Genomic DNA, 15,267 nt, shown 5'->3' with positions numbered 1-15,267 from the left:
CCCAAAAAAAAAAAAAAAAAAAAAAAGCTAACATTTCCTGGTGACCGTCTTACTGCTTTGGGGAGCCCTCTACTTTTTCCTCTCTCTTTTTTACTTTATTTTTATTTGTATTAAGGTACAGTTAATTTACAACGTTGTGTTAGTTTCAAGTGGACAAAGTGATTCAGTTATACACATATAACATGGGGAGCTCTTTTATTAGGAATGTTCATCTTTTGTCTGTTACACGTGGAGCAAACGTTTTCCTCCCATTCTCCTGGTGGGGTTTCAACCTTCTTTGTGAGGTCTCTCACAACCCTGAAAGATTCAGTGTTTTACAGTCCAGACTGAGGATGGTTTTCAGGACTTGGGCTCGTCTGCCTTGCAGAGAGGAAGGCTGCGGTCCATTTAGGCTGCACATCACTACTGCGCTCCCCATGCCACCCCCCCACCCCACACCCGCTGGGTCAAGGTCTGTGTGGGGCATGGGTGTGGTCAGGACACCCTGAGTGTCCCTGTTTACCCAGGCCGGGGTCCACCGATTCTCCTGGAATACCGGTCCAGCTGAAGCTAGAGGCCGCCCACCCTCGAACCCCGTGTTCCTCCAGCCTCAGCGGGGGCCTCGCCTCTGTTTTTCACTTTGGAGCCTCGGGAGCTGCAGCCCTGCCCCTCCCTGCAGTCCAAACCACTTCTGTTTTCCAGGCAGGCGGGTGGGCGGCGCCTTCGGAATGCTGAGTCTCTGTTTCCACGTTGCCCTCACACCAGCTGCGTTTCTGCTGTGTCATGGTTGGGAGGGGGGGACTGGCGGAGACAGGAAAGGCAGATTTTGCTGAGTCACCAGCTGCTTCCTCAGCCTCCAACGGGGTGCTTGGTGAAAGGGCAGCTTTCACAGCTGGCAGGAGGAAGTGAAACTTCTAGAAAAGGGTAGAAGCTTCCAACTCAAGAGTTTGCACAGCGTTGGCAAAGCCCTGTCCCATACCTCTCAAAATGGATTTGTCCAAGACTGAGCTGCTGAGGTCCCCCACTGCGGTAAACTGACAATTCCATTGGCTGAACCAACATCTTTGGAGTTATCCTTGACTTCTCCTCTTTCTCACATCCCATTTCCTGTTCTTCGGACATTCTTGGTAGCGCTGCCTTTAAAATATGAATGTCCTAGGCCACTTCTCTCCCCGTCCTTTCCAAGCCACCATCATCTCTCCCTGGATTTGTGCAGTAGGTAGCCTTCTGCCCATGTCCTGTGTCACCCATAGCAACCAGTGATTGATCCCAGGAAACCCCAAGTGAGACCCCAGCACTCCTCCCCTCCAAGCCCTGCAGTCTCCCCTACTCGCAGAAGGTCCTTGCACCGGCCTGCAGGCCCTACAGGCTCTGTTCCCATCTCTTCTGCTCCCATCTTCTGCCCTGTCCCCTCCCACTCTCTGCTGCAGCCACACTGGCCTCCATGCTGCTGCCTGTCCCTGCCGGGTCTGTGCCACCTGGGGCCTCGGCTGTGCCTTTTCCCTGTGGCCCCAAAACAACGTCCCACCCCCAACATCTCCCAGCCTGTATGGCCCACCCTGACCTGACTCTGATTTAGCATCACGATCGCTGAGTCCTTCTCACACTTCATGTCTCTCTGACTTCTCCTGCCAGGTCTCTTCTGCCTCCAGCCTGGGAAAGTTCCCTACTTTTAAGGGCTCCTGTGACTAGACTGGGCCCACCCAGAGACTGGAGGGTGATCTCCCTGCTTTGAGGTCTGTAACTTTAATTACATCTGCAAAGTATGACCCTATTCGATGGTAATAGAACATATTCACAGGTTGCAGGGATTAGGCAAGGACATCTTCTTGGGACCATGATTCTGCCCACCACAGATAAACGCCCACCTCCTGGGTTTGGGGAGGATGAAACGTGAACCCGCTTGGGAGAATGCTTGGCTCAGAGCACACCCCAGTGTTTCTTTCCGATTTCCATTCACATTTGTCTCTGGTGCCCCCTGCCCCCTTTCTGGATCATTTCCCCAGGCCCAGACTTCATTAGGACCCTGAGCACCCACATTCTGTCAAGGTGGGCTTCTAGCCTCTTCAGCTTCGTACCTCCAGCACACATACAAAAGTGGCCCGTTTCCGCTGCTCAAGCATTTGACTCTGAAAGGAAATCCCAGAGAGAGGGTGGTGGGTTCTCTGATGCAATAAAGCTGTAACGCTGGGAAATGGCAGGAAGGGTCTCTCTATCCATCCCTGTCCTGCTTCCCAAAGCTGTCGTGGCAGATATCACAAACACAGTGGTTTGAAACAACACAGATTGATTCTCTGGAGTTGCAGAGGTCAGAAGTCCTGAAATGGGCGGGCAGGGCTGCGTTCCTTCTGGAGTTCTAGGGGGGAATCTACTTCCTTGCCTTTTCTAGCTTTTGGAGGGTGCCTGCTTTCCTTGGCTCGTGGCCCCTAACTCCATCTTTAAAGTTAGCAGCACAGCATCTTCCAATCTCTCTGTGTCCTGCTTTCCTTATCACATCACCTTCCATACCTGTAACCCTCCAGCCTCCCTCGTATAAGGACTTTTCTGATCACATTAGGCCCATGAGGATAATATAGGATAGTCTCTCCATTTTAAGATCCTTAATTTAATCCCATCTGCAAAAACCGTTTTGCCATGTAAGGTAACACATGCGGGGTTTCTGGGATTAGGATGTGAACCTCAGCCTACCACAGGAGGAGAAAGAATACTATTCACATTATTCCAGTTGCTTGAGGACAGGGAAGGGGGGGTAAGTCAGGAAGCTGAGTCAGCACGGAGAAGGGCCACAAGCTCAACACTGGGACAGACGAGACACTAGGTCAACTCTGACCCGGCCTCCTTTGCCCTGGGGTCTTCTGGGATGGAGGGGTGGTCTCTTCTTACCGAGTCAGGGGCTCCCAGGGAAGAAGCCGGAATGAGTAGCAAACCCGGACTGGGAGCCAGGAACGCTGGGTCACTGAAGGCTCTGTGTCCTACGGGGCACAGCCTGGGGAAGTCACTCCCCTCTTGGGCCCTCTGCTCTCCCATGTTAAGTACGAAGATGTCAGATCACACGAGCTTTACCTTCTGGGATTTCTGAACGGACAGGCTGATGGGAAGCATTCAGACCTTCACACTTTTATCCTCTAAACTCCTGGAGGACAGACTAGCCCCCCTGTAAGAAAGCATGTGGTGTGGGGGTCAGGAGTATGGGCTGTGGCTTCAAAGTGCCATGGTTTGAATCCTGGCTCTGTTATCACTAGCTGTGTGACTTGGGAAAACTACTTAACCTCTCTGTGCCTTAATATTTACATGGACAAAACGCAGATGAAAATGACAGAGCTGTTGCCAGGATTAAATGCAATCTTGCACGTAAAGGTTCTACACATAGTAAGTGTTCAATAAAGTTTGGCTCAGATCGCAATTTGTAATTGTAGCTTGATTCCAGCCCTTTCTGGCAGCCTAGCAATATTATCATGTTTACCAGAAAGAGATCTTGTGGCAACTATTTATTTATTCATTCATTCATTCAATGTTGTCTGCTACTTGCCAGGCATGGTTCCAGTCTCTGGAGATTTCACAAGGCAAAGCAAAGCCCCTGCCCTCCTGTAGCTTACATTCTAATGGGGGCATCTGTTTCTAATAGTTGTTCTTTCTAGAAAGTTCTTGGCAACTCTTTTTTGAAATCTTTTAGCAGTTCCAGTTCTAGGTCTGACCTCTGTGAATCTTGTGAACCAGTAAATGCCACCCTTTGTAGAATGAGCCTTTCAAGAACAGCCTTGGAGATGACTTCTGGGCTGTAGTGGGATAACCATGTTCCTTCGGGTGGTCTCCCCCTCCACTGTATTCTGGGAGATGACACTGCACCTTAAATTTTGAAATCTTTGTGCCAGACTGCTTGGGTTCAAACCCTTAACCTCTCTGCCTCAGCTTCCTCATTTGTAAAACGGGGACAATAACAGTACCAACCTTATGGAGGTATTATGAGGATTTAATCAGTTAGTACATGTGTTCAGTACAGTGTCTGGTGCACAGTAAGTGCTCAGTGAACATTAGCTGTTAGTATTGCTATCACTGTTCATTGAAGCAGAAGGTGGGTATATGATTTATAACAAGAGCTGAACTCCTTGGCATATGGCCCTTCTATCTAGGAGGCTCAGCAACCCCCAGGTCACTGGATTGATTTGGTGACTGAAATTCAGGTCAGTGACCCTGGAAGAGTGTGGATCATGGGCCGGAGCTCTGACCTTGGACTGGATGGACACACTGACCTCCTGTACCTGCCTGGTTCTTCCAGACTGCCTCCAAACACTGGAGACTCCTACAGGGGTACAGCTGAGAAGGAATGCCTAAGCCACCGTAGTCCACCAGTCGGAGAATCCGTGCTTGACGGGCGGTCCTCAAGCCTGTACTCACATTCCTTCAGAAATGGGGCACTTGCTACCCTGTTTACAAACAACATTCTTGTAATGAGCCAAAATTACCTTCGTTGTTTGTTTTGTTTAATCTAGAATCCAGTATTGCAGCATTGGGAAGGGGCTTTAGGAATCATCCTCGCTGTTTGTTTTGTCATCTGGGCTCACCCAGTGACCTCCTTATCCCCAGTCCTAAGGGATCAATCTCCTGCATAATTAATTCCATAGTTGATCAGAGGGCCAGCTCCTGTTCCAGGCCTGGTGCAGGCACTGAGGATGAGATGAATCAGACCTGATGAGTCCTGGAAAAACCCCCTATGCAGGTAAGCAGGGAGGTGGTCTGGATGACCAGCATTGCTGTCCAGTTGGGTACCAAGTGCTAAGAAGGCCTGGAGGAGGCAGGCAGCGACCTGGACTCACCCTGGGGCTTGGGTCCCGTCTTCCTGCTTTATGTGTGACCTTGGGCATGCCACTTCATTCCCCAGCCTCAGTTTCGCTGTCTGTAAAATGGTAGTGATCTACCCCACAGGGTAACTGGAGGGATGAACCATGAAAACAGTGCGGTCTCTAGCACGTAGTAGGTTCTCAAGAGAAAAAAAAAGGCCCTAAGTGGACATTTAAAGGGTGTATGAGGAGGCAGGCTGCCAGCTGAGGGACCCGGGAGGAGGTGATACTTAGGGAGCAGCCTGGGGAGGGGGAAGCGGGGAACTGCAGGCAGGCTCTGGGGTCGGAGAGTCCCTGACGTTGCCCCACCCGCCCCACCTCCTGCTCTGAGAAGCGCTGCCTCCCAGCCCTCTGGAACCATTCAGATCCCTGGAGCGTTCAAGTCCCATCACTGGGTGGGAGGCTCTGGAAGTGGCAAGATCGCACAGCTGCTCAGGTTTCCAGAAGTTGTTGGGTTTTTTTTTTTCTTTTCTTTTCACGTCCTGTTTTAAATAGCTTTGTTTTCCAAGGGTCATATGACCGCGCCTACTCCACCCCCGCAGGCCGGGGGCGGGCGGGGCGCCGGTCCTCGCGGGTGTTGCAATGTCGGGCCAGTAAGTGTGGATCGGCTGTCTGGCGGCAGCCACGTGACCCGCCCCGGGGATAAATAGACGGCGCGGTCTGGGCTCTGCACAGTCGCTCTCCCGCCTCCAAGAGCCCGATCCGAGCCGTCGGAGCCAGCACCGGGCCCCCGCACCAGCACCAAAGAAGGATGGAGCGCCCGCAGCCCGACAGGCAAGCGCGGGGCGAGGGACCGGCCTCTCCCGGGAGGGGCAGCTCCTGCCCCTGCCCTCCCGCCGAGCTGCCGAGACTCAGCCGGGAAGCAGGAAGCGACCTCGCTGGGCGGCCGGTCTCTTGGGCTTTGGTATAAGGAAGGAGAGGGGTTCCAGTCCCGCCCGGCGGGGTAGTCGGAGCCATGAAAGACGAATTACATGCTTGGCCCCGGGTGGGTGACCCGATGGGAGTGTTGCCGTGGGATCCAACTTTGTTTTTGGTTTTGGACTTGTGTGTGCTTGGAGGTGGCCGTGTGCGGAATCCGAGATCCTGGGGGCTGTCCAAGGCTGGCTGTGAGTGCCTGCTTTTCTCATTAGAGCCCCCTCTTGGCCGCATCCACCTCTCACTACCTGTTGAATGCAGGAGCAGGACATCACCGTGGCTTCTGTGTCCCCGTTTACCGATGAGGATGGTACAGCTGGGGGAGGCAGCAACGCCAAGGTTCCCTGGCTAGCTGGGATATGAACCTTGGTTTGTCCCCCTCCCAGTCTGGCTCCTTTCCTTCTCCCAAGAATTTGATCAGCACATACAGAAGAGGGGATGATGTTTCTGGAAGAGGTGTGGGAGAGAAAGGAGAAATGACCCTTTTCTCGGAGGCGGATGCAGACGTACGGCAGAAATACTCGCCGAAAGGGACTTTTCCTTGAGTAAAGCTGAATTTACTTAGCCTTTTTAACTCAAACACTTCTGTGATGAGCAAAATATTGTGAGCGGTCATGAGATTTGTATCTGAGCTCAGCAAAGTTAATGAATTGAATCTTGGGTCTAAACGCCAATCAAAGCACTTACAAAGGTGAATGTGAATGTGCATCCTGCCAACTGCTGCCTCTCCCTGGGTTGTGCTGCTGCCCCCTCTCCTCCATTGCGAATAACTGGTACCAGGACTTCCCTCTTGGTTTGGGGGGGACCGTGTTACATAGTATCTTAATGGCTGAAAAGTGTGGATGGGGTTGCATCTTAAGGCAGTTGGGAACATGGCTGTTTATTAGGTGGGAGGCTGGATTTCTGCAGAGAAGCCTGATAAAAGCTGAAATCTCTTTAAGTCTTGCCAACAGGTGGGGGTACCCTCAGAAGCTCAACGTTGGGAAGAACTCTGCTCAGAGCACGCCCCCCCCCCCTTGTTCACGTCCCTCCCTTTCTCTGTAGCATGCCCCAGGATTTGTCAGAGGCCCTGAAGGAGGCCACCAAGGAGGTGCACACCCTGGCGGAGAATGCCCAGTTCATGAAGAACTTTCAGAAGGGTGAGGTGACCCGAGAAGGCTTTAAGGTATGTGGCCTGGTGGTACCAGCCCTGGCAGAGGGAATGTTGGGTGTGGGTGCTCCCAAGGCTCAGGGCAGTGGTTTAAGTGGGGATGGGGACCAGGGATGCTGAGGGGCCAGATGAGCATGTTCAAGGGAATCTTTTTACAGGTCGTGACATTGAGGCTCAGAGAGGGGAGGTGACGTACCCAAGGTCACACAGCAGATTCATAGCCTGCTATGTGGTGTTGTGGAGGGGCTGGGGCAGTATTACCATCAGCTGACCACCTAGGCTCTGCTTGGCATTTTACTTAATTTCTAATTAGTGCCTCAGTCTTGATAAGGAAGATGAGGAAGGGAAGGCTCAGAGAGATGAAGTAATTACCAGAAGGTCACACAGCCAGTAGGTAAATGGGAAAGGCCAAAATGGAACCAAGGCTGGTTTCATTTCAGAGCTTATTGCTTCTGATCTAGTTCTCATCTGCCTCTGAAGGCAAGGGGGAATGTGGGTTCGAGCCCGAGCGCATCCATTTCCTAATAGTAAGACTAAGGACACCTCATCTATCCTCCCTAAGGTACCTTTTTCTCATCCAGGAAATGAGATTTTTCAACAGCAGCGTTTTCTTTTCTTCTTTTTTTTTTGTCTGTGCTGCGTGGCATGCGGGATCTTAGTTCCCCGACCAGGGATCGAACCCGTGCCCCCTGCAGTGGAAGCTCAGAGTCCTAACTGCTGGATTGCCAGGGAATTCCCTGCAGGGTTTTCTTAAGTGCCCGTTGTACGTGAGGCACAGGTTTTGCTATTTACCAGTACAACTGTGAAATTCATACAAATAGAAGGAAAGCATGTGGTAAAGAAGCAGGCAGGTGCTGGGTGTGAGGAAAGGCTCGTTCGGGTTGAGCTGTGGGGCTGGGGAGCTGTAGCCCTCCACTCCTGACACCCCTGCCTTTTGCTTTCGGGAGTCTCTCCCACTTCCAACATGAGAGGTGCTTCAGTGAAGGGAGATTTAAGGTGCAGCTCTAAGGGGTTGGGGCCCTGGGCTATGCCCTTGCTCCCTCATCCTCCCCCCGCCCCCCCGCAAAAAGAAAAAAAAAAGCTGACATACAGTTGCTGAAATGAGGCTGGGACAGAGGCAGTGGGGACGTGGCTGCTAGAGTATCCCATCCCCAGCCACTGTAGACTGGGTCTTCCTTCTCAGCCACTGAGTTCAAAGGCAGCACAAAGGTCCGCGAGAGGACCCAGTGCTCACTTGGATTATGCTGATGGAGGTAGCATTTTTTATCACCATGGTCTCTGACTCAAGGGCTAAGTGCCAGGCTGCACCTAGTGCTTTACCTGTGTCATCCTGCTGGACCTGCACACCAGCCCATTACTGTGTGGTTGGATTATCCCTCTTTGCAGGGAAGGGAACCGAGGCTTGACTTGTGCAGACCCACTCAGACCTCACATCGCCCAGAGAGGGCGAGTGGCTTATCCATGGTCACACAGCTGAGGACTGGCTGAGCCGGGTTAGAACCAGGTTGGTCATAGTCGAAGGCCCAGGCTGCCTGGCTTTCTGCCCCGGTGAGAAATGGTGCTGCCGTGAACGTTTATGGCTCAGAAATCATCTGGAAACCTCAACCAGAGCATTTATCCTTTGTCCTCTTTCAAACTCAAACTAGAGAATTAATGTGTAACGGGAGTTCCCCGAACCAAGGAGCACTGGCCCTGTCCCCCAGCTCAGCTTCCAGAGGGGTCCTTTGGGGAGGAGGGCCATGCCCTGTAGATGGTCATCCAGAGGTCAAAGGCCGGAGGTGCCTGGCATCTCCTATAAGTACTTTCATTCATGTACATTTTCCAGAGCCAGGATGGCCCCCCTAGCCATGCCTGGGCTTGGCTCCATTTCCATTTCTTACTAGCTGTGTGACCTCCATGTCGCATACTCTCTCTGAGCCTTAGTTTCCTTTTTTGTAAAATGGGCATAGCTATGCCTTTGTTGGATTTTTCCAAGGATGAAGTGAGGCTGCGTGTTTTATGCAGTGTGATAAAAGGGTTTTAGGCCCAGACAGCGCGTGATCGAATTTCTCTCTTGTGACTCTCCCTCTGGCTGCTGTGTGGAGGGGATCGGAGGGGCTGGCAGGAGGTGGGGGCCCGGCCCGGGGAGGTGGCGAGGCTCCCTCTGAAGGCAGTAGTGTGAAGGGGCTGGATGGGGAGTTCTTACACCGACCTGCTCGCTCTGGTTTCAGCTGTTAATGGCATCTCTGTACCACATCTATGTGGCCCTGGAGAAGGAGATCGAACACAACAAGGAGAACCCGGTCTACACTCCCCTCTACTTCCCGGAAGAGCTGCACCGAAGGGGGGCCCTCGAGCAGGACATGGCCTTCTGGTACGGGTCCCGCTGGCGGGAGGCCATCCCCTACACGCAGGCCACCAGGCGCTACGTGCAGCGACTCCAAGAGGTGGGGCGCGCCGAGCCCGAGCTGCTGGTGGCCCACACCTACACCCGCTACCTGGGTGACCTGTCTGGGGGCCAGGTCCTCAAGAAGATCGCTCAGAAGGCCCTGGACCTGCCCAGCTCCGGAGAGGGCCTGGCCGCCTTCACTTTCCCCAACGTCGCCAGTGCCACCAAGTTCAAGCAGCTGTACCGCTCCCGTATGAACACTCTGGAGATGACCCCTGAGGTCAAGAAGAGGGTCCTCGATGAGGCCAAGGCTGCCTTCCTTCTCAACATCCAGGTGAGGGTCTGGCCGCCCTGCGTGGCCGCCGCGTCCCCCAGCTGCTCCTCCAGGGACATTTCACGCAGAGCAGGGGAGGTGGGGGCCGAGGGTCACGGTTAGGGGCAGGGGCTCGGGGGCCAGGGTTCCAGTTCTGCCACTTACTGGCCGGGTGATGTTGGACAAATCCCTTAATTGCTTTGTACTTCGGTTTCCTTGTCTGTAAAATGGGGAAATGACATTATCTCGTAAGAGTTGTGAGGTTTAAGCGAATTTAAATCAATCAGGTCCTAATAGCACGGCCTGGCATGGCATCAGCTGTCTAATATTAGCTATGGTTATTGTGGGTTGTGAGCGTCACCATTGTGGCACTCTGTGGCAATCCTCTGTGACAACATACAAGTTGCCTGTGCATTTGTGTATAGCCAGGTTGGCACTGCAGGGGTTACGGGTGCTGTAGACATGGCCTCCGCCTTCTGGGCCTCAGCCCAGCCAGGGAGGCTGAATGTGTCTTTCTATAAGTGTCTCAAATCTAGGGCAAGGTGAGCTTCAAGCGAGGCCTTGCCTTGAAGGATGACTTCTTGGGCAGGGCTGGGGGTGGGTGTGTTCCCAGGGTGGGTGAGGTTTCTTCTAATCCGGATGTTGTAGAATTCCATCACTCTGCCCCCACCTGGAGGCCCCATGGGGACTGGGGCTCCCAGCTTATGCTCTCCCTGGCTCTTTATTCCCAGCCTGGGACCCCAGAAGAGCCTGGTCCGAGCACTCCTTAATGGAGCAATGCCCCTTCCTTGCATTCCCCTAAAGAACAACGTCATCGCCCACAAAACCTGGTCAGTCCTCCAAAAAAATCTGTCTTTCAGAGAGGTGGTGTAGAAAGAACGGGAGGTTCGGAGCCAGAGCCCCATGGGAGAGTTGGCTTGTGCTGCCTGACCTCTGGGTTAGCCTCGGCCCCAGGCACTGAATCTCTGGGAGCTGCAGTTTTCTCATCTGTAAACCCTGGCTAATGAATACCATGGAGCACACTTACCAGGGGCGAATCTCACCAAGAGAATGGAGTGCCTGCTAGGGTACCGCTCGTGACATAAGTTGCAGAGGGATGCAACATAAGGGCGTGAGTGGCCACGGTGAACTCTGAATTCAGGGTGGCTATTACTGGGGAGTATTTGGGGAGGAGCAGGCAGGCGGCTCAGATGGACTTGTGACATCTTATCTCTTAAGCTGGGTGAAAGGTCCATGGATGTTCAGTATCTTTCCTGTGATTTTGGTATGTCCTAATGTTTCACAACCACACACCTCAAACCTCCCTTCAGCTGGCCGGTCCCCACCTCTCACAGAGACATGTGTCTTTTGTCTTGCAGCTGTTTGAGGAGTTGCAGGGGCTGCTGACTCAGGACGCCAAGGACCAGAGCCCCTCGCAGGCACCAGGCCTTCGCAGGCGGGCTGGCAGCAGGGCGCAAGGTGAGGGCTTCCAGGGGCTGGCATTTGGAGGGTGTATGGCGCAGCTCTCTGGCTCCAGCACCTGTTGACTCTTCTGTCTCCTCAATGTTTTAAATGCGAAGTCGGGCGTGGGCAGAGGGCGTGGGGCCAGCCTTTAGCGGGTGACTGCAGCCACGTGGGTGACCCCTCCACGCCTCGGTCTCCCCAGTTCTAGAATCAGGGAGGTTGGGCTCGTTCTAGGTCACTGGCTCAAAAGGAAGACTTGCACACCAAGGACCGTCAGAAGTCACAGCAAAGCCCTCTCCCCTCTTAATTGAGGTTCCTTTGGGGGCCTTTTAATGGTTCCCACGCAGAGAAGCCCTGACATGGGGCAGGGAGCCCAGGACAGCTGCTAGCTCTTCCCCCACCATGGACGCGGGGAAGACACGTAACCTTGGGGTCGTGTCTCGTGTCAGTCCCTCCCTCACACTTCTCAGACAGCTCTTGACGGGGTGGCTGTGCTGAGAGAACGGCTGGGAAACTTCCAAAAGCACCAAAGTGCTCCACCAAATGTCCCCTGATACCCCTGTGGGTGGCAGTGTGGCTTTGGGAGTTGGGGGAGGGGAGGGGTGAGGCTCAGCCACCTGCTTGGCAGGTCACCTCAGGCCTTCGCTCCCGGGGCCACCCTCGCCCGCCTGCCCTGCGGCTTTCTCATGTGTGCTAGGCCCATGTCGATCCCTCTGTTGGCGGGACTGAGCCCAGGAACGTTGGAATGTGGCCAGTCCTGGTGGGATTGGCTACCTGGTGGGGGTGAGGGGACTTGGCCCTAACGCACTGGTTCTCAAAGTGTGGTCCCCTGGGTATCCCTGGAGGGTACTTCCTCACGATGTAGCTGAAAATGGAAGACTGGAGAGCTTGGAGAGGTAGTAAGCTCCCTGTCTTCGGAGGTATGTAAGCAGTGGCCAGAGGGCTACTGGTTTGCGTTGAGCGGGACTGTACTAGACCCTGCTGAGGCCCCTCTGCTTTGTCTTTCTGTGATTGTCAGACGGGCCCACCTCTGTCCTCGTGGTGTTGACACTGTCCCCTTTCTCTTTCAGACTCTGCTCCCACGGAGGCGTCCAGGGGGAAGCCCCAGCTCAGCATCCTCTCCCAGGTGCCGCTCATGCGATGGGTCCTCACGTTCAGTTTTCTGGTGGCAACGGTTGCCGTGGGGCTTTACACCTTGTGAATGTAAGCATGCTGGCTCCTGGCCGTGAACTCTTTTTGGAGAGGGGCAGCCTCTTGGCCGACTTCCCTCCCTTGGGCATGGGGGGTGGGAGCAGCCGTTGGGGTCCCTGCCGTCTCCCTGCGTCCCTCTCTGGAAGAAAGGAGTCTGCGGCATCTCCCCCAACCAAAAGCACGTCCAGCCAATGACCTGAACTTTAGAGTGGGACGAGGGGTCCTGCCCAGCCCCGAGGGCACCCTCCCCACCCCGTTCCTGCAGTAGAGCCCAAAAGATGTAGCCAGAAGTGACTGCTGTCGTGAACCTCCAAATGCCCTGGGTCCCCGGTCTCCTTGTTGACATGCTGTGACCGCCTGCCCCCTGGGCCATGGCAATTTTTGTATAAATGTGCAAAGATGTTGTGTCTCGTGTTTCCGTCTTGTTTTTGTTGGAGCCACTTTTCGTTCCTGACTCGGCCTGAGCTGCGGTATTTTGTTGTGTTCTGTTTTGTTTTTATAACAGGGTTGGGGTGGGAGGGAGGGGTTTAACAGCACTGTGGCCTTGGTCGCTAACTTTGATGTGAAATAATAAACTACATGGCTTAATAGTAACCTGAGGTGATTTTCTTGGGCTCTGGTACCTTTGGGGAGCTGACTTTTCCTCACTTGCTTCTTGAAAGCCTGGTGGGGAGAAGGGGTGAACGTGGGGATGGCAGGAGCTGGTTTGGGATGTTGCGCTCTGCTCTGAGGATGGGGGGGGTGACCTTTAAGCAGTCGGTGGGCAGATCTTTGTGGTGAACCCTGCTTGATGCAAGACTCGGCCTTACTGAGGATGGGATTCCCTGTTAGGCTGAAATGAGCAGATTCTGGGGTAAAATTTGTGTCCTGTACAGTGAATCCTAGGGACTGGAGTATGATCCCTGGTTCAAATCCCTGTTACTCCATTTTGTAGCTCTGCCTTTGGGGTCAGTTATTAACCTTTTTGGGGCCCAGTTCTGTCACTTTTAACATGAATACAGTGAGACCCAGCTCATCTGTTTTGAGAAGCAAATGAGATGCATGTAAAATACCAACAGTGTATAATACTATTATGAAACAAGGAAGATCACTGTTTTGTGATTCTTGCTAATCATCTCACCCATGATACCATCTCATTTGATCCTCAGAGAAAAGCTGTGAGGAGTGTTAATGCTCTCTGAGGGTCAGGAAGGATTTAAACCAGGTCTGGCCAGTTCTAAACCCAAGTCTTTCCCACTCTCCGAAGTCCCGAAAGCCACTGAAATGGTAGAAATGCAGCCTCCCAATCTGGGAGAGTGAAAGCCCTTGGCTGGAGGTGTATTTAGCAAAGCAGGGGACAAGGCTTTTCCTTATACGACTCCTATGTGAGTGAGGATTGGGTGCCAGGAGACCTCTCCCTAGTTCTGGCTTTGTCACCAAGTCTGGAACCTTGGTTAAGTCACTTCAAGTCTCCTTGAAACTAACAGTACACCTGTCTCCTACAGCTGGTAGGAGGGTCCAGTGGCCTCCAAACCCCAGTCTGTGGATGGTGGCATCACAACACCCGCGTATCCTGGGCCTCACCCGGAGAGGTTCTGATTCTGGAGATCTGGGACAGGACTCCGGAATCGCTGTTTGTGAAAAGCTTTGGCGCAGTGGTTAAGAATCTGCCTGCCAATGCAGGGGACATGGGTTCAAGCCCTGGTCGGGGAAGATCCCACATGCTGCGGAGCCATTTAGTCCGTGCGCCACAACTACTGAGCCTGCGCTCTAGAGCCCGTGAGCCACAACTACTGAAGCCCACGCGCCTAGAGCCCGTGCTCCACAACAAAGAGTAGCCCCCTCAATGAGAAGCCGGCGCACGGCAACGAAGAGTAGCCCCCGCTCGCCGCAACTAGAGAAAGCCCGCACACAGCACCAAAGGCCCAACGCAGCCAAAACTAAATAAATAAATTTATTTTTAAAAAAAAGCTTCCTGGGAGATTCCAAGGTGCAACCAGGTCCAGGAGCCACTGTTCATGAGATATGTATGCCAAGGGTAGGCACTCAAAATAGCGACTTAGCTCTTCCCACCCTGGGCCCTGTTTCCAGTTTTTTGTGACAAGAGCATTGATACCGTTTGTAGTGACAAAGGAAGGAAGAGAGGGAGAGGAGAGAGAACCATCTTAAATTCTACTAACAGGAAAATGGCTGAATAATTTGTATTCTATTCACACGGTGGAACACAAAAGAACTGTTAAATAGAATGAGTTAAAGCTATGTCTCCATGCAGAGGGGCCTCCCTGAAGGTTCAGATTCGTTTGATCTAATTTTGAAACCCTATAAAGAGACTCATACTGTAAACACTCCCCGTAAGTATGTGCCAATGTAGCCTATGGAACAAAAAGTTCTTTTCCAATAGTTCAGGTTGCGGGACTTCCTGGTGGCACAGTGGTTAAGACTCTGCGCTCCCAGTGCAGGGGGCCCAGATTCAATCCCTGGTCAGTGAACTAGATACCACATGTATGCAGCAACTGAGTTTGCATGCCACAACTAAGGAGCCCACGTGCTGCAGCTAAGGAGCCGGCCTGCCTCAACTAAGACCCAGTGCAACCAAATAAATAATAAACATTAGAAAAAATAGTTCTTGTTGCCAGTGAGAATGGAAAAGAAGGGAGGGGAGATTATGCAGTCCTTATTGCCGCTTGAGAATCCGTCAAGTTTTGCCAGATCTTCCCGTTTTTAAAGTTAGGCTGGGAATCTGGTCATGAATTTTCACAAATTTTAAGCATTGCCTCTTATACAACTCTTATACAACTAAAAAAAAAAAAAAATCACCAATTGGGTCTAAGAAAACATCCCTCGAGTCCCAAGTTTGAGTTTCGTCCTAGAGGCGTTAACGAGACCAGAGGTGGCTTCTTGATGATTAATCCCCGACTTTTGGAAGCGTGTTTAGAGTGAGAGCTGGGAGCAGCGCCCCCTCCAGCCGCTAGGGGGAAGCAGGCTCACACCCGGCAAGGGGTACTTCTCAGGGACCTATAGCTCTGAAAGGGGTCGTTTCCTCCTGAGACTTTGAAAAACGTTTAAGAAGCGTACACAGAAAAGCCCTGGC

General features: G+C 52.8%; 1 protein-coding gene across 1 annotated transcript; it reads left to right on the top strand.

Annotated features, from left to right (window-relative positions):
• The first annotated feature begins 5,533 nt into the window (after positions 1-5,533).
• Positions 5,534-12,791, top strand: HMOX1 (heme oxygenase 1). Its single transcript, XM_007456260.1, has 5 exons — positions 5,534-5,591; positions 6,777-6,897; positions 9,093-9,584; positions 10,922-11,021; positions 12,077-12,791. The coding sequence occupies exons 1-5, from the start codon at positions 5,569-5,571 to the stop codon at positions 12,205-12,207; spliced, it is 867 nt and encodes a 288-aa protein (XP_007456322.1). The 5' UTR covers positions 5,534-5,568; the 3' UTR covers positions 12,208-12,791.
• Positions 12,792-15,267: the final 2,476 nt, after the last annotated feature.

The sequence above is a fragment of the Lipotes vexillifer genome, unplaced genomic scaffold, assembly GCF_000442215.2.
Source record: "Lipotes vexillifer unplaced genomic scaffold, Lipotes_vexillifer_v1.1 scaffold728, whole genome shotgun sequence".
Classification (NCBI taxonomy): domain Eukaryota; kingdom Metazoa; phylum Chordata; class Mammalia; order Artiodactyla; family Lipotidae; genus Lipotes; species Lipotes vexillifer.
The sequence above is the reverse complement of the archived record's forward strand: the minus strand, read 5'-3'. Positions and strand labels throughout refer to the sequence as shown.

Excerpts from the sequence above, each read along its gene's own strand:
- HMOX1 (XM_007456260.1), top strand. The coding sequence starts at position 5,569 with ATGGAGCGCCCGCAGCCCGACAG. Across the intron at positions 5,592-6,776 it reads GAGCGCCCGCAGCCCGACAG|CATGCCCCAGGATTTGTCAG; the intron begins GCAAGCGCGGGG and ends CTTTCTCTGTAG. Across the intron at positions 11,022-12,076 it reads GGCTGGCAGCAGGGCGCAAG|ACTCTGCTCCCACGGAGGCG; the intron begins GTGAGGGCTTCC and ends TTTCTCTTTCAG.